At 47.5% G+C, this 16463-nt stretch overlaps 7 protein-coding genes across 7 annotated transcripts; 5 read left to right on the top strand and 2 right to left on the bottom strand.

The window, feature by feature from the left end:
* Positions 1–70: 70 nt before the first annotated feature.
* On the top strand, positions 71–1832 carry BT62DRAFT_925389 (pyridoxine biosynthesis protein). Its single transcript, XM_043184796.1, has 8 exons — positions 71–200; positions 252–410; positions 456–751; positions 803–978; positions 1041–1079; positions 1139–1164; positions 1270–1311; positions 1367–1832. Exons 1-8 carry the CDS (start codon positions 78–80, stop codon positions 1445–1447), a joined length of 942 nt encoding a protein of 313 aa, XP_043046352.1. The 5' UTR covers positions 71–77; the 3' UTR covers positions 1448–1832.
* Positions 1833–2856: 1024 nt separating this feature from the next.
* Positions 2857–3209, bottom strand: BT62DRAFT_998879 (uncharacterized protein; the record flags this gene model as incomplete). The annotated part of the gene is made up of 2 exons (XM_043190756.1): positions 2857–3101; positions 3158–3209. 2 exons carry the CDS (start codon positions 3207–3209, stop codon positions 2857–2859), a joined length of 297 nt encoding a protein of 98 aa, XP_043046351.1.
* A 1773-nt stretch (positions 3210–4982) lies between these two features.
* BT62DRAFT_1070566 (uncharacterized protein) lies at positions 4983–6982 on the top strand (the record flags this gene model as incomplete). Its single annotated transcript, XM_043178677.1, has 5 exons — positions 4983–5342; positions 5403–5519; positions 5852–6081; positions 6158–6329; positions 6395–6982. The coding sequence occupies exons 1-5, from the start codon at positions 5217–5219 to the stop codon at positions 6980–6982; spliced, it is 1233 nt and encodes a 410-aa protein (XP_043046350.1). The 5' UTR covers positions 4983–5216.
* Positions 6983–8844: 1862 nt separating this feature from the next.
* BT62DRAFT_30890 (Piwi-domain-containing protein) lies at positions 8845–12878 on the top strand. The gene is made up of 26 exons (XM_043180459.1): positions 8845–8990; positions 9105–9227; positions 9281–9345; positions 9399–9481; positions 9533–9631; positions 9684–9736; positions 9792–9840; positions 9900–9959; positions 10011–10242; positions 10293–10409; positions 10464–10706; positions 10764–10905; positions 10955–10960; positions 11014–11069; positions 11124–11255; positions 11306–11379; positions 11431–11516; positions 11566–11720; positions 11778–11907; positions 11959–12114; positions 12167–12226; positions 12281–12344; positions 12395–12427; positions 12479–12543; positions 12595–12602; positions 12652–12878. The coding sequence occupies exons 1-26, from the start codon at positions 8888–8890 to the stop codon at positions 12799–12801; spliced, it is 2544 nt and encodes an 847-aa protein (XP_043046349.1). The 5' UTR covers positions 8845–8887; the 3' UTR covers positions 12802–12878.
* A 70-nt stretch (positions 12879–12948) lies between these two features.
* On the top strand, positions 12949–13997 carry BT62DRAFT_30793 (SFT2-domain-containing protein). Its single transcript, XM_043180456.1, has 8 exons — positions 12949–12969; positions 13036–13210; positions 13265–13338; positions 13391–13446; positions 13503–13523; positions 13575–13664; positions 13725–13737; positions 13792–13997. The coding sequence occupies exons 2-8, from the start codon at positions 13080–13082 to the stop codon at positions 13887–13889; spliced, it is 483 nt and encodes a 160-aa protein (XP_043046348.1). The 5' UTR covers positions 12949–12969; positions 13036–13079; the 3' UTR covers positions 13890–13997.
* BT62DRAFT_958924 (Metallo-hydrolase/oxidoreductase) lies at positions 13998–15111 on the bottom strand. The gene is made up of 6 exons (XM_043188481.1): positions 14974–15111; positions 14861–14922; positions 14803–14808; positions 14642–14751; positions 14213–14593; positions 13998–14161 (listed from the first exon to the last, which is right to left on the bottom strand). Exons 1-6 carry the CDS (start codon positions 15101–15103, stop codon positions 14086–14088), a joined length of 765 nt encoding a protein of 254 aa, XP_043046347.1. The 5' UTR covers positions 15104–15111; the 3' UTR covers positions 13998–14085.
* Positions 15112–15218: 107 nt separating this feature from the next.
* BT62DRAFT_30621 (uncharacterized protein) lies at positions 15219–16383 on the top strand. The gene is made up of 4 exons (XM_043180449.1): positions 15219–15300; positions 15356–15444; positions 15496–15619; positions 15720–16383. The coding sequence occupies exons 2-4, from the start codon at positions 15382–15384 to the stop codon at positions 16262–16264; spliced, it is 732 nt and encodes a 243-aa protein (XP_043046346.1). The 5' UTR covers positions 15219–15300; positions 15356–15381; the 3' UTR covers positions 16265–16383.
* Positions 16384–16463: the final 80 nt, after the last annotated feature.

The raw sequence follows: 16463 nt of genomic DNA, 5'->3' as shown, positions 1-16463 counted from the left end.
TAGGATCAGGAAGCGGATCGGTATTCATTTCCGTTATTGTATTTTTTTTCGAGTCACCTTTGCTTCATACCACGACAATGACAACTCCCATCCCTGGCTCGCCTCCGCCACAGCCACACGGTGCTGGAACTGTCAATGCACCCTCTATCGCCCCAGCGAGATCCTCTGGCGGTGGAGCAAGCAGTCTTGGGACGTTCGGTGTAAGTCGTATATACGAGGCGGATCTTGGTGTCAGTGACGAGTTTGTCTAGGTCAAATCCGGTTTGGCACAGATGCTGAAGGGCGGCGTGATTATGGACGTCGTGAATGTAGAGCAGGCGCGTATCGCAGAAGAAGCTGGCGCATGTGCCGTCATGGCGCTCGAGCGTGTCCCGGCCGATATTCGTGCAAACGGAGGTGTTGCGAGAATGGTGTGTATGATGAATATTCCTTTGATCACTCTAAATTGTGCTTAGAGTGACCCGGCGATGATCAAAGACATCGTGAAAGCTGTTACGATACCCGTAATGGCAAAAGTTCGTATCGGACACTTTGTCGAGGCACAGATTCTCCAAAGCATCGGCGTCGATTATATCGACGAGTCAGAAGTACTCACACCTGCGGATGAAGAGAACCACATCAACAAGCATAACTTCAAGGTCCCTTTTGTATGCGGGGCTCGGGACCTTGGGGAAGCTTTGAGACGGATAGCCGAAGGTGCTGCTTTCATTCGGACAAAGGGAGAGGCAGGAACCGGAAATGTCGTCGAAGCGTGCGTAAAACCTTCCCATAGCACAGCGTTGTCATTAATAACTATCTGCAGCGTCCGGCACTCGCGAACTATCATGTCTGAAATCCGCAAGGTTGCGTCCATGTCAGAGGACGAGATATATGCGTACGCCAGAGAGATCCGGGCACCGTTTCACCTCCTTAAGGAAACCTCCCGTTTGAAACGACTGCCCGTAGTGAACTTTGCCGCTGGAGGTATTGCAACACCCGGTACGATGTTTCAATTCCCTGGCCATCGCCCAGTATTAACAATCGTTTTGTTTTTCTATCAGCCGATGCAGCTCTAATGATGCAACTAGGATGTGATGGAGGTGAGCTTCAGCATTGCATCATGCAGATCCTCATCATGATGTGTTATTTCCATCAACAGTGTTCGTAGGTTCGGGAATCTTTAAGGTACGCTCCCGTCGTACCCATGTTTCTTGATCATTGTTATCTGCGATCATCTCGACTGTATTATTTATCACATCGCGGTGTCTTGATGCTGATCCCTATACATAGTCTGGAGACGCTGCGAAGCGGGCTCGTGCTATTGTCCAGGCGGTAAGTGTTCGGCGTTGTGTTGGTGGCACGTTGTCCTTACGACGGATGTGTGTAGGTGACGCATTACAACAACCCCCAGATCCTGGCCGATGTTTCGGCAAATCTGGGCGAAGCGATGGTTGGGTTGACGATGTGAGTCTTTCATTTTCCTGGCCGCTTGTCGATTTGTTTCCATCTGGACCCGATTCATGTCCATGAACATGTGCTGTCTTGTTTCTTCTAAGTGGGTGTCGTGATGTTTGACGTTGTTCAATGTGGTTTCTTCGCTCGAGTGTTGTCTTTCATTGATTCAGCGTTTCCGTGATACTTGATATTTTCCTGGGTTGTTGGTCTTTGATGTTCGATGGAGTTTTTGATATTCCGCGTTCCATGCTGTGTCTGGCATAAACACTGACTGCGCGGCTGTGTACAGTGACACGAACCTTAAAGGTGGCCGTCTTGCTGAGCGAGGATGGTGAGATTGTGGGCATAGGTAGGCCGTTCAGAAGTAAATAAAGCTGCGGGCTTGTCGGACATGTCGGACTCGCTTGCTATTTATTCTTAGCATAAAGCAATGTAGACACTGAATGGTTATCGCAGCAACGATGTCGGTCAGGATGACACAATCCAGCGCTGGGTTACGAATCCGGGACACATTGACGCTCCGTGTGAATGGTCAGGCAACTCGAGAATGTGGAAGCCGACGTCAATAGCAAGTGTACCGACGTTTTTTACTGCAAGAGGACGCGACGAGTAAAAGAGGATGCTTTCCTGCATTCTGACCCATCAAGGTTCTTTCTTCTTTCCTTCTTCACCCAATGTCTCCACCGCCGACTACCCTCTCACAACATGACCGGCTATCTCATTAACTCATTAAGCGTATACCACGAGGTGTTATTCGAGATTGCAAGTGTACAACTGCGGTCCGCAAAGATAGTTTTGTCCGCAAATGATTCTTCAGCGGAACAAGATCTTATGACTCTTCTATTCATTGTAGTGTATACATAAGTCGGGTCGGTGCCTAGAATCTGCGAGATCAAGTAAATGGTGATCTTGCTGTTGCTCGGTCGCGTTCGGCGATCGAAGACCTTTGCAGAACACGAGTATTACAATTCAGTGGATAGGAAGCTGTATCCACAGACAACGTTGCTGCGGGTCTCATTCGGAAATGCTGTAGACGGAAATGCTTGCAGACTATTATTGGCAGCCAGGACTACAGCGGCGGATTTTCGTATAGGCGAACGCTAATGGCGCGAAAGGCTCGATGACAGAAACTAACACGGGAACTAGTTACCCGGATGACATGTCGACCTCGGGAAATGGAGTGGTACGATAAGAAGAAGCGGCAAGGTGGCTTGATTGATGGTTAAGTAGATGGATGTAAGTATGCGAGTTGGATGGATGGTTAATGGTACATGTGATTGATGTTGATGCATGAAGACCGAAAGTCCAGGAAAACTAGGGGGAAGGGTTAGACAATGCGATCGAATTGCAGGGTACACTTACGGAAACTAATAAAAATATGCAACACCGACTAGGCCCCTCTTGAGTCTGGAGTGCCTGGTCCTATGTTTGCTTCGTGTGGGCAAGTCGTGGCCTGCTGCCTGGCTGCGGATACGGATTCTGTCGCGTCTTGTCCTTGGATCGGCGCACGACAGAGACCGGTTCTTTGGGACGGGAGGTGTATGGAGGATGAGAGAGGTCCTGGTCCAGGCCAGGCAACGATTGGAACTGCAGAAATGTCGGTGAATGGTATGGCAGAGGCCTGGGTGCTATGAGGGGTGCGGTACAGATGGCATATACTGTGGATGCTGTAGACAATGAGCTCGTCGCCATCGCGGTCGAGAGAGAAGAGACACACACGTACGTTGTTGCGACCAGCACACCATGTTCATGTTGATGTTGAGGTTGACGTTCATGTTGGGAGGGAGGAATGGAAAATGGGTGGCGACGCACGGCATTTATAAGGAGGAGCACCTGGGATGGCTTGGTTTCGGAGATCTGCCATGGATGTAATGTAATTTCAATGGCATCTTGCGCGCAGCTATTCCCGGACATTTGATTCACTTCCACGTTACGTCACACGTCACACGCCTTTCAACTCAAACTCGATGCGACCGTGCAAGTCAACAGCATCACTACTATACCACGTCGCTCGCAATTCCCGTGGTTCCCTTCCCGTATACACCGATATCAGAAACGGGGGAACTCGCCATCTTATTTTGATAAGGAATGTCGACGGCAACATTTCTGTACGACTTTTTCCTTGCTTTTTTTTCTTTTTCACACCATAAAGTAACGCAATCAAGGCCTTAGCAAACGACATAACAACATCCCTGTTGAACAATGATCCTTCCGCAAAAGTTACCATAGCCCGCAATCGCCATCTGGTCATCAGGGCGCACGGCCTCGTTTCCAAAAACCAAATCGCACAGTGGCTGGGCGAGAAGGGATTTTAGGCCGCTTGGCCGCGAGGGGTAGGGGTTGTCGCTTTGCATATGGAAGTAGACTTGGCCAATACCGTACCAGTGCCCATTCTTTCTTGAATGGTGCGACAGTCGCTGGGAACATACTGCGCATTTCGGTACATGTTCAATGAAACAACAAAACAGCGCCTACGTATACCATGCCCGGCGTATGACGGTCATTAAATACTGTTGACAACGTCCTCTTTATTTTTGAAACGCGTACACCCTAGATTCTGGCGCCGGGTTTCACGACTGCTACGCGTTGCATTCTGATACGTCTTCCAGAACGTTATTAGCTGTCCACAGCCTGCCTTGTATCGGGCAAAACATTTTGCCTCCGAAGATGGTATCGATACTACTGCCTGTTAGGACTTTTTTTGTCCTATCGTCGGTCGAATTCTCCTGTGACATTCTATAGCTTGGAGCCCCCGCTGATTTCATCATCATCACACATCATTATCTTGCCTCCATTGTTGAGACCATTTGGGGCATCTCAGACGAGTTTCGTGCCATCGAATTCACGAACGAGACTTTACCAGGCATAAGGGGCAGGAGATAATGGTCTATTTCATATCCTGACAGCGGCACGCGCTAAGGGACATGCGGAGCCTTTCAATTAGCCATAGGTACAGAGTAAGTACAGTAATACTCTAGAGCTGTTACACGCTTTTAGGAGAAGAGTAAGTACCTGAAGAGATAAGCCGGTACAACCGAAGGATGCCACTGATACAAACAAGCCCGAGAGCAGGGGGGCGGGACGTCGGATAAATGCCATGAAAGGAAGTCTAGGATCGATCCTTTGTAACTTGAGATCTACTTACTGAATGGACGCAGTCTGATGAATACGTTCCACTTTAATTAGTTTGTGGTCAAACAAACGGAAAGTCATCAAAGAGATGAAGTACAAGCCGCCAATTGATAGGGTTGCCGCACTCTTGCACCCGTAGGCAACGGGCCACTGAATGCTTTCTAACAAATCTAGAAACAACAGAAGAAGACTGACCTCCTTATTCTTCTCAACCGCGCACCTCGGATGCAAACACTCAAAACTCTGACATCGTCGCCCTGGAACAGCCAAGGTGGGCCGACAGAAGAACGGTGCTGCGACCATCAAGGTTTGATCTCTTTCTTGTGGTAAGGAAGGAGAGAAGATCTTGAAGAACGATAGGAGAATCATTCATGTGGCATCATCCATACAGCGCCGTCTCTTCTCGTAATCGAGTTCACACTCGCCTCACTCAGAAGCCTCCTTCCCTGTATAGTCCCCTTTTTCTGGTCCGCAGTCACTGAGTACTTAGTAATGAAGTGACCTAAGGACAGCTTAGTTAGGGCTTGTTGGAGAACGGCCCAACTTACTCTTTCAGTTGAGGAAAATTATGAGCAAGGCTGATTCCTCTGACTCTGCCCCTGGAACAACAAAATAGAACAGGTTTGGCTAACCTAGCATAGAGGTTCTGGATGCATTTTACGGGAGGTGAAGATAATGGGACGCCTCAGGTGCGCATCACATATCCAGTTTTGGATTCGTGCAACTCGGTCATGCCGTTACAAAGTATTTTCCGTCAATGGTTCCAATTTGATCGCGTTGAGACGATAGGCCTCAAGTCAATCTCCCTTCCCCACCTGTGCGATAGGGTCGGATAGGTTGCCCTCGGCACTGATGTCGCATCATTGCTGCGCAAAAAGCTTGATGAAAAAAGGGACGTTAGAGAACTTGCTGTTTACACGGATGTCAGTGTCCGTGCTTTTGCGAGACTAGAAGTAAGCGGTGAATGAAAAGAAACAAAATCGGAACATACCTTTGATCAAACGTCCTTCATATTCTTCGAAAGGATTACATCACAGCGCGAAAGGGCTAGCAATAACTTCCATAGCAAAAGGGATCGAGTTCATGCTACTATTACTACAGAACCCCGGTGCTCCTTTTTGGGACCATATGTACTAAACTCTAAACTCTACAAACCTCGTTACAGTTGAGTTCGAAAAAACCTTCCTGAATCCTCAAATGTGGGTTCCATTGCAGGCGCTCCGTCTTCAGTGACCACTGAGGTCTCTACTGAAAGAGTTGTTGAGGCAGACACGGCGCCAATCAGAGACGATCGTCATTTTTTCACACTGGCCTCGAAATCCGTCAACGGCATATTTCACAGCGAGAGCGACGTGAACCGGGAGGGCCTGTTTGGACTCGACTGCTTCAATTTCAGAGCGCCCCTCAGCACCTTCAAGAGCGGTTCAAGTCAATAGACTTTACAAATCGGCGAAGCCTTGACAGTGTTTCCAAATCTTGGCTTCAAGAGGACGAAGACCGTTACAACTCTTTTAAGTAAATTTATTACTCCAGCACGGTCAGCAGTTATGAGTACTTTGTTGTGAGAGGATTGACAGTCATTTGTTTTTAGCCTTGAACTGCTCAATGACGATGTGGTTGTCACCAAGGTTGACCCCCTCAGATTCGCTGGACCTGTCATTTTCGGGGTGCTCATGCGTTCGGAATACTTATGGGGTCCGAGTCAGGGGCTGAACGTGTACTATGGCGCAGTCACTCTTTCCCTTCTAGACGATAGCAAGAAGGTAACCTTACCACCGGGCTTATGACAAACGGCGTCGTAAAAGAACCCCTTATTTTTGGCCAATAGTCGTCATTGAAGAAGAACAAGGTGGAGAATCGGAGGATTATGAACTTGGAATACGCGTCTCAACAATTCTCTCCACATGTAATCTACGGTTGCAAAAAGAATGGTCTCTGGTCTCCTGCGCATTTCAGTTCCGAATCCAATGACCTCGAGCACGACCAGTTTAGGTTATATGGCGACTATCAAAAGATAGGAGTAGGAGCTGATAAAATGCGTAGGCGATACACTGTTTGCATGCTCGTTAAGCAATGGGTGGTTGGGATTGGCTTTTCTTCACCTGCTCAAGTAACAACTGAATTCGTACGCCTAGATCAAAAAGATTCAGCATGGCCCGGATTTCTCTTCCGCGTGGAAAAGGAGACAAATCCCTTTACTATCGTCATCCCTACGGCAGAGTTATGGGAAAGGCTCAGATGGCAAGAGAAAGAAGAGTTGGCAAGAGAAAGACGAGGATTCTACGAATTGACAGAGGCCGATAGGACCAGACAGCAGAGCAGATCGTGGCGGAGAGCATTGCAATATCTCACGCCCGTCTACGTGAAGACGAAGAGAGGCCAAACAAGAGAATCAAGGGCGATAATGAGGATGTAGCAGAAACCAACAGAAGAACACTGGGTTGTCAGCTGCGTTGAACCTCATCCGCACACCGCGGCCGCAAACAACGAAATTGTATATAATTACAAACGTTACCGTGGTGAAATAAGAGTACGGCGCTGCGACCATCTGTGTTTGATTTCGTGCAACTCCTCGTCTCAATCGAGAAAGTGCAGAAGCTAAAACCACTTGGATCGTGAATCTTGGGTTTTTGCGTGTTTCAAGAAAGAAATAACGTGATAACAACAAATAATCATTGATGCGGCCATGGCTGTATCACTGTCATTCATACATACAGGACCCACTTGTTCCTCCCGTAATCAATCCTAAACTTGCCTCGTTCCGCCTTTTTCGAAGTTTCTCGGGCACCCCTCCTTGTTTGGGCACTGGATAAGTTGAACCTTTGCTACCTGAAGTTCCAACTCTGCTCGTCATTGTTTGACTATTTGCTTAGTATATTCCAATGCTAGTCGGTGACGAATTGACCTACGTGTTCAAGCTAGACGGATTAGTTAGGACTTCTGCCTAATGATGTTACAACTCACTCTTCTGGTGGAGGTCCACGTGCAGATTGGGTTTTTCCAGGGTGAGGAAGCAATGACCATGAAGAGTTATAAGACCTGGTTTCTTCAATGCTTCCAGCACAATCAAAGGGCGTGAATCAGAGCACGACTCGGCTGGAATGCACATTGCCAGAGGGGCAGGAAAACGTAGAGGTTCAGGGTGCGTACTTGTAGGAGGTGGATAGGGAGATTGATGATGGGACGCTTCATCAGAGCAATTACTAGCCTGGCGCGTCTCTCGTACCTAGTCTTGAATCCGAGCGGCATTTTCCTCCCTCAGCGGAGGAACGCCCAATGCCCCATGCAATGGCGTACTGATGGTCCTGTACTCTGTTACTTTTAGTGGCCGTTTTGGTCGCATTGAGGTGATGGCGCCTATAGTTGTCGGGAGGCGTCCTCGGATACCGTTCGATAGACTCGCCGTTCTTCCCTTTGACGCTACGACTGCAGCTGGATGGAAGCCTAGGACAGTTTATCTCGGGTTCTGGTACAGAGGGACCATATCGACGCCGCACCGGGTGAGGAATACGATATCCCGAAGAAAATTACGGCAGGGAGGACATAGGGTTAAAAGTTCCCGAAAGAGTCCCGTTTGGAGCTAGTGCATCCATTTTCTGCACGTAGGTGGACAAGGTTCGGGGCTTGCCAGAGCCCTCCGTGCGTGCCTTCAGGTGTTGCCTTACAGAATTCGTGGAATTTCGTTCAGCCCTGAGTTTCATTAGGCCAAATTGTACGCATCAAGCTAAAGCGGCGCTCTAACCTCTTACGTTTACCGTTACGTTTCTAGTTTCAATGATTCGTTCAGGTAATTGAAGTAGATTTGTTGCGCCATTCCTTACTGGTGACTCCATGACACCTCTTACAATTCATGTTCGCGTCTTCTCGTGTTCTTAGACCATCACTCACACTCATCAGGTTGCAGTTATAATCCCCCCGCAGGTTCAGGACAGGAGGGAAGCTTTCTTGAAACGTCCATTCTTCCGTTCTTCATCGGGTTCTGGGATATCAATGGCAAATTGCTTCTCGCGTCTAGTGTATTATTAGTGCATTCCTTCGTTCCCACAGCTCGTTCTCTTGAAGGTCGATAGTCGTGAACAACACAGGCATTTCGTAACGAAATAAACGATAATCACTGAAATTCGCGAATCTTTTCACTTGGGTTTCGGTCTCCTTCCCGAATCTCGTTGGTCATCCGTCAATCCGTCGTTCTATGCAGTAACTGGACCCTATGGCACGTGACCTTAAACACGTGTCACATGTCACCAAATTCCACAATTAAGATCGCGCCTTTGATGCCCCGGTTCCTATTCCCATTCCCGTCTCCTGCCACTCGCCCACCATGTCTCTCATCCCGCACATAAACAAAGCTACGCCTGTCAATGTGACTGCCAATGTTTTCAAGCTTCAGTGGCCGGAAAGGTCTACAGTGTACCAATACGATGGTAAGTCGCCCGTGGTTCTCTTTCAAGGGCTTATCATCGCGGATATCTGATCTCGCCATAGTCGGTTTGTGGTTTCCCTTTATGTTCTCTTTCTTAACTCACTCAACTTTTAAGTAATCACACCGCAGTGGGAAAGCCGGACTGGGCGAGAGTTTAAACTCGGCGCTGCGAAAGCCAACGAGGTCATGATGCGCCTCCAGACCTCAGTTGTCCCGAAAATCTTCTCAAAGCTTGGAGGTGGGTTCTTTTTTGCTTAGCGATCTTCGTCATGTACTCAATCATTACATTAGTTTTCGACGGCAAAAAGAATCTCTTTTCATGGAAGAAGTACGACATACCAGGTTCTGGCATGAAGGTTCTGATCTTCTCTTAGCATACCCAAGGTCAATATAACTGTATAATATTTAGGTGGATGTCATGTGGGATGTCGACTCCCCGAAACCTCGTTATGTTTCGGTTGTTCTGACTTTGTCCGGAAGAGTCAATATTGGGTACGTTCCATTTGTTCTACCCGAGCTGGAGAGTAACGAAATTCTTCGTAGAATCTTGAAAAACCTTAATCGAGGCAATACCCAGTCAATGGTCGCCACCGCGCCTGCGCTAAACATGCTAAACATGTCTGTTCAGGCATATCCGAGGGGGTACGTTGAATCTCTCATGTAATAAGATGTCTGCTCAACTAGCGCATTTCAGGTCTGGAATGGCACTCAATAAAGCTGCAAGCTTCTACATCCAGGAGGAGAGAGGTATCCACATTTACTGATGGCCGTAGTAGTGTGGTGCTGAACACCTTCTCCATAGAGACACCGCAGTCTATAGCGCCTTTGGAACTTTGGCGTGGCTATTTTCAGTGTGTTCCTATTCACTGCGGACCCAGCCTCTAGTATTTACCAGGTGGTGACCATGTAGGAGCGTTAGACTGGTTAAGGACCATGTCGTCCTTAACGTTGATGTCACTGTTGCTGCCGTGTAAGTTCACTCCCCCATCAGAAAGTCTACCTTCTAATGAGGATGCACAAGTGTTCCTGAACGACGTTTAGATGTCCTATCAGCTGAATTTCTCGGTTTGCGCGAAATCCGCCAATTAGAAAACTTGAACGAAACTCAATTTTCAAGACTGCGGCATTTTCTTCGTGGTATGAAGGTGATATTGTTGCACCGCCCGACTTCCAGGCCAAAACGGATCAAAGGTCTGGTGAAAAATGCTGGTGCCATCACTTTCGACAAAGATGGGAGCCCAATCACAGTATCGGTACGGCCGTCAGTTGATTCATTTTTCTCCTTCATTGAGTATCTGCCTAGGAACACTTCAGATCTGCTTATAACCTCAATATACGACCGGGATCCTTGGGTGTTCAATTTGGACAACAGACGATTATACCGATTAGCCGTTGTAATGCCACGCAACAATTATATGATGTTAGGATATCCTCTTGCTCATTGTTCATTGAATACTACTTATAACCTTCTTAGAATCGACTTTCTCCGGAGGCCATTAGAGAAGTGCTGAAAGTGGTTCCTGCAAACCCTGCGGCCCGGCTCCGAATGATACGGCAAGGCTGGAGACATCTAGGCCACACGCAGTCCGAGTTTTTGGCTGGAGCAGGTATAAACATCAATCCAGAGCCTCTCCAAGTTACTGGGAAGGCTCTTCCCAGGCCACAGCTAGCATATGGCAAAGGTCAGAATGGGGTGAGGGTGATCAATGATCGGCATGTAAGTGACAAACACGGCATCTGGTGTCATCTTGATTTCTGGACATTGAGGCTCTAGGATGGGACATGGGATATAATGAAGAAGCCACTTCACACGCCGGCCCAGCTGAATTCTTGGGCTGTTATCAATTTTACAGGTGGTGATCAACCAGTGATACAAAAATTCTCTATGGACTTGGCCGATGCTATGAAAGTTATAGGTATGTGTTTTGTTGTTACTTGTAGTACGTGCTTGATTTGACTTTATAGGAATGTGTGAGTATTGTCTCACCTCATCTGCGCTCATCTCAAATACACCCCCGCTGTAGTTGTTTCAATGCCGCATGTGCACCATGATGCGAATGCACAAGAGAGCATTCCATCGGTAGGTTGACCGTAACATTCTGGCCTCGAGTTGGAGGTGACTGATTTCTATTAGATTCTATATCGCGTTGGTTTCCCCATCAAGGCGCAACTACTTGTTTGCGTTCTGCCGGAAAATGCTGCGGATCTATACGTTGCGGTCAAGCGCGCGGGTGATGTCATTCATGGCATTCCTACCCAGTGTGTGGTAAGTCAATTGTTTGAATTATCTTCAGTGAACTAAGCAGTGTTGAACAGCGTTGGTCACGAAAATTCCGAGAAGGGTATGATACAAAGAAATTCAACCAGTACCATAACAACTTGATCCTGAAGTAAAGCTCTCGTCATCCTCAAAGAATGGCTCATGCTAATCAATACATCAGAGTCAATACGAAACTGGCAGGCCGTGGGTTTGTTCCTCAAGATCCTGCAATGCAATTTTTCGCTAGCGCCCCTACTATGATCATCGGTATGTGGTTGGATCCGTATTAATATTACATTAAGTGACATGAGTGCAGGTGCGGATGTCAGTCATGCAGCGCCTGGCAGTATGGCTCCATCAATCGCTTCTGTTGTGGCATCGATAGACCCATACGGAGCTCAATACACTGCGAGGATGGAAATACAAAGGTCCAGACAGGAAATCATAGAGCATTTGGAGCCTATGGTCATTGTACGTGAGCCTTTGGACTTTTTTGGTTTAGAAAACTCACTTGCTTTTTTCATGCAGTCCTGTCTCGAAGCGTTCTATATGAGGAATAAAGGACAGGCACCTCAGCGTCTCATATTTTATCGAGATGGCGTCTCCGAGGGGGAATTTGAGATTGTCCGCAGGGAAGAAATGGGCAAATCTCTTGACAGTGCGATTTCTTCGTGTTGCGAGATTTGAAGGTTTATTTCAACAACTTTAGCCGCTGTTCGAAAGTTCTACCAAAGCAAAGGTGTGAATCAACGTCCGAACCTTACTTTCCTGGTCGTCACAAAGAGGCACCATTTCCGCTTCTTCCCCAACTCTGGTCAAGGTGACAAATCTGCCAACTGCCATGCAGGATTTTTCGTCGACAATGGTGCGTCTGCCCTTTTAACTATCTAGAGCTGTGATAAGTAATACTGGGCCAGACCTGAAGCATCCTGTCTACGATGACTTTTATCTTCAGTCGCAAGCGGGTCTCAAAGGAAGTCAGTTTTGAATCCACTAGTGTACTGTTTCCCTTCCTCACTAGCGCCTTACAGCAAGCATTCCTGGACACTATACCATTTTACATGATGATATCTATAAGAAGTTATTCCAGGACAGGTGTGTCGATTCTTACCATGCTATAAATGTTCTGACACCGCCTATGTTAGGAGTCATGTGGTGACGGCCATTGCGCAACTGACGTATGTCATTGACCTTTGCGATTTTTTGCTTCTGATTAACTGTGTTCCCAGTTATGCCCTCTGTCACGTATACTCTCGGTCTACTCGATCAGTAAAGATTCCTGCGCCTGTGTACTGTACGTCGTCCTTTTTACTTTACAGCGCTAGTTTTTCTGAGGTTTTGCCAGATGCCGATGTACGTTGTTTGTGCTCTATGATCTCTCTTGACCGACCGCTCCATACAGCTCGTATGCCGCCGTGCAAAGTTCCACTTTGACATCCCCATGCTTGATGCAGAGTCCGCTCATCCTGGTGAGGAACACGACCTTGACTTTTATCGTCAACACTTTACCGGTATCAATGCCAACATGCTCAACGAGATGTATTTTGTATGAGTTATTCATGTGTTTTTTGTATCTGTATGCCTCTGCCATGACATACATAGCTTTTGAAGAAATGTAACTTTGTCACGTCGAGTCAGTTGTCTCGTTTCCACGTTGTTTTGCCTTGTGTGTCCAAGCCGCGCCGGACCTGCCAGTGAATTCTCCATCAGCAACGGTACGGTCAGCGCCTTGCTCTCTACATCCGCTGCTGGCACGGTACAGATACCTGTCATTTCTTCTTTCAAGAGCCCTTTAGCGTCTCTCGCACTTATCGAATCTCGAATCCAACAATGGCTAAAGGATGGCTCAACCTCGAAACTGCCACAAGCACCCTACCTGAGACACAGTTTTTTGAAGGAGACTCAGCGTTCAAGTTTCTCGGGCTTTCGAGGACCACAAGGTTATATGGTTTCATAGGATGGTGGGTCCGTTTTGCCTGTACTTGCCGCCCGTTCTGAGCCTCGACATAATTCAGCTTGGTGGTTGGCTTCGTTCTCAGTCTACTGGGGTCGATATTGCTGTTCATCGGGCAACTGGGTATATTTGCGGGTGCGTCTTGCCGCTAATGGGCCTATTCTGGTTCCCATGATATATTGTGCAGTGCTCTATGTTATGGGAACGATTGTGTCTCTCGTCGGCACGGGGTTCTTGATTGGGGTGCGTGGTGTCGGATTGCTTCTCTACATTTGATTCTAACGCTCTGAATCCTGTAGTTCTTCAAGCAACTCAAGCTTGTACGTTCCTCTTCGTACTCGATTTATCAGCAACATTGACCCCTTGCGCAGATGTTCAAGCCTGTTCGTGTTGTTGCAACATTCGTGTTCTTGGGATCCATCGTATTGGTATTTATCGCTGCATTTGTGCTTGATAACGATGTATGTGGACGGCCAATTCTTGGTAGATGTTGATTGCTGATGACCAATTGCTCACGTCAGATTCTTTGCCTAAGTATGTCCGGTTTGCTTTCACAGAGCCTCTACTCTAGCTAATATGTGTTTACAGTATTCGTTATCATCGAATATCTAGCCTATACATGGTATACGCTGTCGTACATCCCCTATGCTCGCGCCGCAGTCACGAAAGCTGTCGGACTGGGCTAATGGGCATTCAGCGTTACAATCCATCATTCGGGACCCTATTATTTTTCGTTGCTCAAATGTCTCGTGTCCTGAACTACCTATTCTCACGATTGCTTGTCTCGTCATTTTGGATAATACAGGTTGCCTCATTTCAAAAATGCTGAATCATTATGTTACAGTCGTGATGGGCTACTTTGTAGTGACCCCAGTATACACTTCACCCTCGGAAGTTGTTCTTCATTTCCCTAAGTTTGGCCATAACTGCACTCTCAGAAGTTTCTGATGTTGCGTGTCTAAAAGCTTCCGTTGAGAAATAATCAAGTGGGAAGTAAGGGAAGACCTACTGAATAGTAGTGCTTCCCAGACGCATAAATACATTCCATTCTTTTTCATCTCCTATGGTTGTCAGTCCAGTCGTTATCTTGTTCTGCTTTACGAGATCGGAAAGCCGGTCAATTGCCGGATTCTCAGGCTCAACGGACTTGGCAAAGGCGACATTTCCACTGGTATATTCATGACCGTTGAGAACCAGCGTGCTGTCAGGAAGCTTGCCAAGGTATGAGAGAGCTGCTATCATCTCGGATGCAGTCCCTTCAAAAAAGCGACCACAGCCTCCAATGAAAAGCGTGTCTCCCGTGAAAACACCTCCAGGGTGCAGTTTGTTAACCGTATCGGTTACATAGTAGCAAATAGAGTCTTGAGTGTGGCATGGGGTAGCAAGGCATCTGGTTTTTGTTAGGCAAAGGAAGGATACTGAAGTAATTGAAACCTACTTGACATGAATATCTTTCAGCGTGAATTCATCGTTGTCCTTGACGAGTTTCGTCAGAGCGGGAACCTTCTCACTACCACCATATATTGGAGCATCTGGAAAGGTCGCAGCCTGGGATAGGCTCGATACATATCAGAAGAAGTGAATAGCAGTACGACATACAAAGGTCTGAACGCATTAATAAGCGATACAATCTCAACAGATGGTGAGCACAGCGCACCTCATTGCCTCCACTGTGATCAAAATGGTGATGTGTCGTGATTCCTGCGACGATCTTCACGCCTGGTGTCGATGTGAGCTGTCAGCGTAGTGCGCTATGGTATCTTCTGGCACCTAGAGTCTCCGCTGCAGACACCACCTTGCGGACATCGTATGGGTCGATGGCCGCAGCGGTTTTCGAAGGCTCATCAATGAGGAGGTAGCTGTAGTTGTCTTGACGGACAGGGACGGGAACGATCTTCATGAAGGGCGACTGGGCGATGATGGAGAGTCGACGCAAGGCTTGCATGTGTCACGTGCAGTGGTACCTGATGGGCATCATGATCTCGATCATAACTTCAAACTTTTGATGAGGACGCGCAACCGTCGCACCGCCCTGTTGCCTAGTTGACGGTAAAATATGTAGAATCTACTCCTCTTTCTTTGATTCAAAGGCATTCAGTTCGCATCGCTGAGTCTTTTTTTTAGTACAAGTATATAAAACCAACTTTTACAGAACCTCACACTCTCCTTCAATATTTCATGACCCCAGCCACATTTGAAAGTGCACGGGACAGGCCTTCTGGCTATATCATGCATTCTGGGGTACTCCATTCGTTATGTTCATGTCGTTGGTACTCATACGTTAGTCCCCAGAGTTCGTTAAGATCGCCGCGCGATAGCAACAACACAAACGTCGATCGCCTCTCGTATGGTAGTAATAGAGACGACCAAACTGGTCACCACAGAAGTAGTACGTATCAAGGAGACTGCACCTCCGGTAAGGTGTCTTAAACACACTCTCGTAAATTCTCACTTTCCGAAAGGTAATGGGTGTTCACAAACTACGCCAGTTTCGACAAATTCAAGTGATAGTGTAGGAACCTCCAAAAATGCCCTCACTTCAAGTTCCACAGGCCAGGAAACGACTTCTTCCACCGCCATGAGTGCAATAAGCAGCGGCGTGACCAAGTCTGGACCATTCACAAGCAATATACCCTCACATTCTGCATCTTCTTCGTCTTCCTTAAACGGCAGTGCAATACAGGCGGGAGAAAGTACAATCAATTCGACGAAGACCCACGTCAACACGGACGCCGTCATTGGCGGCGTCATTGGCGGCGTCGTCATTCTCTCTATTGCAGCACTTATATTCTTCATTTTCTTCCGACGCTATTGGCGCATGAAACACACAGCTCCATCCGCCGAATTCCTGCACCCCAACTCACCCTTCCAACGCTTGAATACCGTTATGGGTCCTCCCACGGGCACCCGTGCTGTATTCGATATGCTCCTGAGCGCAAATGGTGATGCTCATATCACAGGCGGCAGAAGTTTGCTACGCTCTTTATCGCTGCGCGAAAATAGGCCTCCCACTTTGGAAAAGGTTGCCACGCACATAGATACTTCGGTACATGCTCTTTGACGGTTCTCCATCTGAGATCGTTTGTACCGCACGAGATCGTGATAGATTTCTTCACGTCTTCCCGTGCTTTGTATCCATATACTAGCTGCCTGCATTCAGTGTATTTTTATTGGACCTAGTTTCACGTTTCATCCATTCATCAAGGTCATGATTCCGATGCGAAAGAATCCAAAGTTGCATCAGTGATGGAGAAATTACG

The sequence above is a fragment of the Guyanagaster necrorhizus genome, assembly GCF_019112545.1.
Source record: "Guyanagaster necrorhizus MCA 3950 unplaced genomic scaffold BT62scaffold_1, whole genome shotgun sequence".
NCBI lineage: Eukaryota > Fungi > Basidiomycota > Agaricomycetes > Agaricales > Physalacriaceae > Guyanagaster > Guyanagaster necrorhizus.
The sequence above is the reverse complement of the archived record's forward strand: the minus strand, read 5'-3'. Positions and strand labels throughout refer to the sequence as shown.